Raw genomic sequence first — 8,236 nt, 5'->3', positions numbered from 1 at the left:
CCAACCACTGTCATTGTCACCACCACCTAGTCTCTGTCGCCAAAAACTCTATCAACTATTGCTGATGTTGCCATGACCAACATCAAACCTAGATCCAAATTTCATACCGTGAAATCAAAACACCCCACTGCGGTACGATGTCCGATGATATGGGAATTTGGAGATACAAATACCTGATCGATGGGATAGACGAGGTTTAATTGTTGTGCAATTGCTATATATATATATTCTCAACTTCTAGTTTGCATAATTTGCTGACATTAGATTTATTAAATGTCAGATTAAGTTTCGAGTTCTCAGTGTTAGTACCGCCATTCCTATGAGCAACCTGAAGGATCAAAGCCTTTGCCCCTATGGTAGTGACTGTAAACATTTTCAAACTTGTTATTGACTGGTGATTGCCTCTGTGTCTCATTTTTTTGGTCCTTATTTTCTTTGAAGGCTCTATAGAATTTTTTCTAGTGAGCGTAATGGCCAGCTAACTAATTTTCTTTCTTTCTTCTTTTTCCTTCTTCTGAAAGTGTCATGATCTTCAACTGGAACTGAACTGTAATCTATCTATATTATCGTTTGTTTGTTGGCTTAATATCTGTCCTACTAGGTTTATATGTATCTTGTCGTTAAGATTGCTACTTCTAGAGATAGTGTGATCTAAATCTTGGCAGGTTGCTTTGAGACTATAATAAGAGTTTGTATGTCACTGCAATGTTATGAAACTCGTCGTCAACTACATGGTAAAAGAATTCACTAAGAAGGTCTAATCAAATTTCATAACTTTTATTCTAACAGGTTTAATTAGATTTTGAATTCATGACATGTCTATGCTAGTGAGTTTTATGAAAATCACCCCTTTTTCTGAATTTGAAATACCATTTAAGATGTGTCTCATTACATAAATAAATTCAAATGTTATCTGATATTATTGGTTTTATTGAGTCAGTGTGTTATCTGGGTATATACAGTGTCTAATTATTAGTTGACACTCGTTTTGCAGGGATCGATTGATTATGATGGTTTGGGCCCCGTTTCATGGTGGTAGGATGCTTGTGACATAATTTTATGAAGCGGAACCGAAGCAGCGGTAGTATTTCTGTTATCTTGGTACATTATTTCTGCTTGAAAATGTGGAAATTAACCACTCACGTTGGTTTCAGACTCAGTTCAATATTCTAAATCACTTGAATAGGAAATGATGATAGCTAGTTTTAATTTGTTATATGTAGTCGCAAAATTTCTACTCCCAGGTTGTCAACAAGGAATTAATGAGCCGCTAATTACAGTTTCATATTATCGTCTAAAAGGCTGAAGTTTGAGTGGAGCTCGACTTGTGTTCTAATGTCCCCATTGTTGGCTACTTGGCTTGATTTTAAAAGTCTCTGACTCGCCACAAATAGCTAATTTAAAGGTATCTTTACATTTTTATTTTAATATGAAACCCATTTCTTTATTTAAGCATAATTGTGCAATTCTCATACCCAATTATACATGCACAAAATAAAATTTTACTTACATAAACATACTTTCTGATAAATTATGAATTGCTGTTAATGTTATGATATCATCAAAATTTTATGCTTCTCTTTAATTGTGTAATTAATGCATATTAAAGGGTTAATTTCATTATTTTTAGGAATAATAAAATCTCATACAATTCCAACGATTTCTAAGAAGTTTTTATCAATAACCCTAAAATTACTAAAATCTTACTATTAAATATAAAAATCCCTTAAAAAAATTAATGTAATTCTCACCCAAACATTAGCGAAACTGTAAGTTTTCACCTCTGGTCTCTATATTTTAGATTTTCACCTTTAAAGTAACATCGTTAGTTTTTTAGTTTTAGACATAGATACCCTTAACAAATAAATTAATAAATTATTTTTTAACCCCAAATTAGTAGAATTAGAAAATAATCATCTTACTTTCAAATTTATTTCAATAACATTCTTCTTTTTTGTATAAATTCTTTAACTAGTATCTTTGAGAGATAAATGAATAAACCCACAAATATTCTTAGAAATATATATGAAGTAAAAAACCCAAAAAACACTAACTTTAATTTATTATCTCTACATAAAACAACTAATTACATTAATAAGTATAAAATATTCTTGGACAGTGTTGCTAAACTCGTCTGCTTGTTGACGTCCCACCCACCCGACCATATTTCATCTAGTACTTTCAAAATAGTAAAATAACGAAGTGAGTACTAATCGCTTTGTAAGTAACCAAACTACACTACTGTTTTCCTTTGATACTCATATTCTGGCTTTCCTTTCTCCCTTCATTCTTTTCTATTATTCTATTTGCTCCTTACCGATATGTAAAAACAATTAAATAATGAATATAGTCGGGCACAATATAATCTAATTCAATGCAAGTAGCATAATACATATGCAAAATAAATAAACTTTCTCTAAAACAAATTTTCTTTTCTGTTTCTGTCTCTTATTATGTTTCTGTTTCTGTTCTTTATTCTATTCTGGTTTTCCGATCGGACTAGGCTAAGGCATGGATTGAAACCTTGGTCATGTTAGTGTATTCTGAAATTCTTTCTGGGTATCCTCATCCACATGCACTTCGAATAGATTGTACAAATTTTGTTTTTCTATCTGGGGCCACTCACTGATGACGGTGTCATGTAGGAATTTTTTGCATCTCTATCACTCACAGGTTTCCCATTGCAACAACTTTCTAACTAATATTCATATCTCTGAAGAAGATTCTATATATATTTCTAAATAAATTTCCAAGTTATGGAAATTCTACAATTATATGATTTAATAAGTAGGAAATATACATATTTACATGTTAGCTTAAATGAATCTCAAAGCAATTTTCTTTTCTTTATTTCTCTCACTTTTTGCTAACATTTTCCTTAATATTCTCACTTACCAAAATCAAGTATATATAGATGATGCACAATATATGTATGGCCAAGCCCATTTGTTGATGTTCTTTCCAAATTCAAGTAAACAAACTTGAAAATTTATTATGACATATAAGGTACGTTTGATTTATAATTTTGGATGGATTTTGGAGATAGTATTGGATAGTTGGATAGGTTATGATTACAAGAATATGATTTGTAAAATATGTGTTGGTAGAGTATTTTGACCTTGATATTTGTGTTGAATATTTGATTATATATTTTTTTATAAATGTTTATTAATATAATATTTTATTGTGTTTTGTTAAAATAATGTATTATAATATATAATCTTATCAGTTACATTTTAATTATACTAAATATTTGTTTGGTAATTTTGTCACTCGTATATATTAAAAAACAAAACCCATATTAATTTCAAGTACTAATCCACTGTTTAAATCACATTAATACTATATAACAAAAGTACAATTTCAACCCTATAATCATTATTACACGTAACTTCATAAACAACTACGACATGGTCTACTGTGCGGCTCACAGTGTATTCGTTATGTTATCACGTACAGTTTGTTATGTTGTCTATAATACCTTATTGTGTTGACTCTCCTCTCCATTTCGTCCATATTCTATCCCGTTTTAACGATCACAATATACTTATTCATTACCCGTAGTAAGAAGAATGAAGAAGCGTGAAAGAAGAAATGACGAACCGTGAAAAAGGACTGAAAAAACAGGTGAAGGTGTGAAAGAAGAAAGAGATGCGTCTGCGAAAAAATTCAAAAAGGTCAAAAAGCTGTCAGCAAAATGTCGGAAAAGATTTTTCAGGATTCTATTATGTAGATAATAAAACAAACACTTTTCCCAAATACAACTCAAAATATGGATAAAATAATTACGATCTCAGTACCTTATTTTGTTGTGATCTACTCTAGATATGCATCCACTTGTAATATTTTCCTTATTTTTTTATATACCTTTTTAAGAAGTATGTATCATATGGATGGATTTGCTCCTTTAATTTTCTCGAGGGCTGGAGGGGGAGTTTAACCTTCTAGTTTCATGGTTTTTTGCTAAGGAGTTCCAATAAGGACTGTAGATTGGATAGTCTTTGGGTTGTGATTCCATAGGACTTGATGGTCTTGTTCAGTTGGGAAGACATCTTTGATTGTCCATAAAATTCAGGCTTTATTCTTTCAACTGATTGTCTTCTGTTGTTATCTCTCCTTCAAACCTATGCCAAGATTTCTACACAAGGATGGTTTAGGAGGACAACTCTCTTATCTATGAATGGTAAATTATAACTCAAAATGAGTTTTTGAGTCTTAGGTCCTGTTGAGCACAGTGCTCTGCTGGTCATCTGATAAACCTCCTATAACTAAGATTTACAAGAAGAAGAGAGGAAGGGGCAGAAAGGGTAATTGAGAAGAGAGTTAGTTAGTGTGGAATATTCCACGTGGATTTAGAAAAGGGTAATTTGGGCATGACTTCATTATTGTATATAAGAGAGGGAAAAAGCGTGTGGAGGATATTGAATATTTTGGATCTTTGTTGGGAGGCCGCTAGCTTCTCGAAGTGCTAAGTACTCCCTTATTTTGCTGTTTATCATTTTGCTCTGTTTCTTTCTTACCATCTTGTTACTATTATCATATCAATATATACAGATTGCTTGTTACTTATTGGTTGTCCTGAGTGTTATTGAACTGTATTTTGATTGTTTTGGTTGAGTTCCCATCATCATCTCATGGATATGCTGGTTGTCACTGATTGCAAGGCTTAGGGTTCAATCCATTTCCTCGGTTAAAGATTGTGTTTGATTGCAATCTTTATCATCTTGTGCTCGTAATTTGAGGGGTTGATCTTTGCTTGCCTGTTGGGGAAAAAAAAAAAAAAAAACCTTATTTGTTTAATAAGGGTTTTAGCCTTGGTTCATCGAAGTAACCTATTTTTGAAGAGAGAATTCCCTGATCTCCTACTTTTTGTACATACATTCTTGACTGATATTTGTGGCTGCAATTGAAGCGTCCTTGTGGTATTCTTGAATGATTAATGGTCGAAATTGAAGCCTTGTGGTGTTGCTGAATTCAGTAGCAGCTTTTTTTTTTCCCGATAAGATTGAGTCTTTCTATCAGTGCCAGGCAACTCAACGTGTTTCCATCTTCTGATGCAGCTGTATTAATTCTCTTCTATCTCTCTAGCGTTCTTCTTTGCCAAAGTACAGGACAGTACACATTTTCTGTTGCCTTACTACAATATTTTGTCCTTACATATATGCTCATTTTTGTCAGAATGTCTCTGTTTGTTGTTTTCCCTTAAATAAAACTTGGGATTGCATGGAACACGTTGATGGTGGCAAGTATTAGTTGGGAATTGACTTCCCTGACTGGGATGATGAAATTGAGCCATGATAAAATAATTTAGGGGTGGGCGGGTCCAGCTACCCGTCCCAAGCATTGGAACCGCAGTGGGTTCCGGTTCCTAAATGCCTGGAACTGGAATCTGAACCACAGGTTCCAGCTCCGGGTACCCGACACTGTTCACATAAAATTACAATACACCCCTATTGTTCACAAAAATGACAAATATACCCTGTAAATATTACAAGTACACCCCCAACTGTTTACAGGAATTACAAATACACCCCAGATACCCCATCGGCTCCATGCTGGGTAGCCAAACCTTGGTTCCGATTACGGTTCCTAAAGTGGTGGAACCAGAACCGGAACAGGAACTGCACAGTGCCGGTTCCACCAAACAACTGACACCCTAGGTACTTGTCGACTCTGGTTCTACCCTAAAAACTTGCACACTTCTAACGAGAATAGAAATCTAGTCATCTTTACTCAGTAGAGGAAACTTTGGCTGTATATGGCTTGAAGAATCCTCCCAGATCTGTCAAGTAAAACTGATCTACAGGACATTTTCTTGAACTAATATATTAACTTTATCATAGATTTCATAATAGTGAAATTTCACTTCGGACGGATGGATTGTGGATAAATTTAAACCTTGAGTGTAGTTTTCCTTACAGAATTGTTATGCCTTTTTGTTTGTCTTTTCTTTATTATACTGCAAGTTTGCTTTTGAACATTAACTATATTGGTACCTTTAGTGAAGCAACTAATTGAATTTTGTTGTGAAATCTCCCTGCTATATTTGGCAGTATCTCTTGGATTTTTTGATGATATTTACATTCCTTCTCATCTTTTGCCAAGTCCATCTCGATCCGAGCCTGACCCTGATAAAAGGTGTGACTGAGTCCTTCTCTGGCTTGTTATACTCTAGAATTGCCGTTAAATTGTACATTTTGAAAAACTTTCATATTCATTTCTGGTTATATTTTTGTCTGCCTTCTGTTTACATTTGTTTGTTCAGTAAAACTTTGCTATGATTATTACTGCAGGTACGATGTCCGATGGATATGGGAATTTGGAGATACAAAATACCTGATCGATGGGATAGACGAGGTTTATATTGTTGTGCAATTGCTATAATATATATATATATATATATACACACTCAAACTTCTAGTTTGCATATATTTGCTGACATTAGATTTATTGAATGTCAGATTAAGTTTCGAGTTCTCAGTGTTAAGTATCCGCCAATTCCTATTGAGCAACCTGAAGGATCAAAGCCATTTGCCCCTATGGTAGTGACTGTAAGTACATCTTTCAAACTTGTTATTGACTGGTGATTGCCTCTGGGTTTCTCATTTTTTTGGTCCTTATTTTTCTTTGAAGGTTTTATAGAATGTTTTCTAGTGAGCGTAATGGCCAGCTAACTAGAATGTATTCTTTCTTTCTTCTTTTTCCTTCTTCTAGAAAGTTGTCATGATGCTTCAACTGGAACTGAACTGTAATCTATCTATATTATCGTTTTGTTTGTTGGCTTAATATCTGTCTCTACTAGGTTTATATGTATCTTGTCGTTAAGATTGCTACTTTCTAGAGATAGTGTGATCTAAAATCTTGGCAGGTTGCTTTGAGACTTATAATAAGAGTTTGTATGTCACTGCAATGTTAATTGAAAACTCGTCGTCAACATACAATGGGTAAAAGAATTCACTAAGAAGGGTCTAATCAAATTTCATAACTTTTATTCTAACAGGTTTAATTAGATTTTGAATTCATGACATGTCTATGCTAGTGAGTTTTATGAAAATCACCCCTTTTTCTGAATTTGAAACACATTTAAGATGTGTCTCAATGCATAAATAAATTCAAATGTTACCTGATATTATTGGTTTTATTGAGTCAGTGTGTTATCTGGCTATATACATTGGTCTAATTATTAGTTGACACTTCGTTTTGCAGGGATCGATTGATTATGATGGTTTGGGCCCCGTTTCATGGTGGTAGGATGCTTGTGACATAATTTTATGAAGCGGAACCGAAGCAGCGGTAGTATTTCTGTTATGCTTGGTACATTATTTCTGCTTGAAAATGCGGAAATTAAACCACTCTCGACTTGGTTTCAGTTCAATATTCTAAATCACTTGAATAGGAAATTTTGATGATAGCTAGTTTTAATTTGTTATTATATGTAGTCGCAAAATTTCTACTCCCAGGTTGTCAACAAGGAATTAATGAGCCGCTAATTACAGTTTCATATTATCGTCTAAGAAAGCTGAAGTTTGAGTGGAGCTCGGACCTTGTGATTCATAATGTCTCCCTTTGTTGGCTACCTGGCTTGATTTTAAAAGTCTCTGACTCGCCACAAATAGCTAATTTGAAGGTATCTTTACATTTTTATACTTTTAATATGAAACCCATTTCTTTATTTTAATCTATAATTGTGCAATTCTTCATACCCAATTATACATGCACAAAATAAAATTTTACTTATATAAACATACTTTCTCGATGAAATTATGAATTGATGTTAATGTTATGATATCATCAAAATTTTATGCTTCTCTTTAATTGTGTAATTATAATGCATATTAAAGGGTTAATTTCATTCATTTTTTAGGAATAATAAAATCTCATGTGATTCCAACGATTTCTAAGAAGTATTTATTCAATAACCCTAAAATTACTAAAATCTTACTATTAAATATAAAAAATCCCTTAAAAAATTAATGTATTATTCTCACCCAAAAATTAGCGAAATTGTAAGTTTTCACCTCTGGTTTCATATATTTTAAATTTTTACCTGTAAAGTAATATCATTAGTAATTTTTAGTTTCAGACATAGATACCCTTAACAAATAAATTAATAAATTATTTTTTAACTCCCAAATTAGTAGAATTAGAAAAATAATCATCTTACTTTCAAATTTATTTCAATAACATTCTTCTTTTCTGTAATAAATTCTCTAGCTAGTAATTATTTGAGAGATAA

General features: G+C 32.7%; 1 protein-coding gene and 1 long non-coding RNA gene across 2 annotated transcripts; both read left to right on the top strand.

The window, feature by feature from the left end:
- Positions 1–322: 322 nt before the first annotated feature.
- LOC116116940 lies at positions 323–1,269 on the top strand. The gene is made up of 3 exons (XR_004125899.1): positions 323–365; positions 995–1,081; positions 1,224–1,269. It is a non-coding gene; the product is annotated as an uncharacterized LOC116116940 (long non-coding RNA).
- A 4,711-nt stretch (positions 1,270–5,980) lies between these two features.
- On the top strand, positions 5,981–7,481 carry LOC116116921 (DNA-directed RNA polymerase III subunit RPC8-like; the record flags this gene model as incomplete). Its single annotated transcript, XM_031402957.1, has 4 exons — positions 5,981–6,138; positions 6,294–6,357; positions 6,462–6,551; positions 7,207–7,481. Coding segments are annotated over 4 exons (357 nt in total), but the record flags the coding sequence as incomplete, so codon positions are not given.
- Positions 7,482–8,236: the final 755 nt, after the last annotated feature.

The sequence above is a fragment of the Pistacia vera genome, unplaced genomic scaffold, assembly GCF_008641045.1.
Source record: "Pistacia vera cultivar Batoury unplaced genomic scaffold, PisVer_v2 Contig79, whole genome shotgun sequence".
Classification (NCBI taxonomy): Eukaryota; Viridiplantae; Streptophyta; class Magnoliopsida; order Sapindales; family Anacardiaceae; genus Pistacia; species Pistacia vera.
Note: the sequence above shows the minus strand (reverse complement) of the source record. Positions and strands in the feature narration are given on the sequence as shown.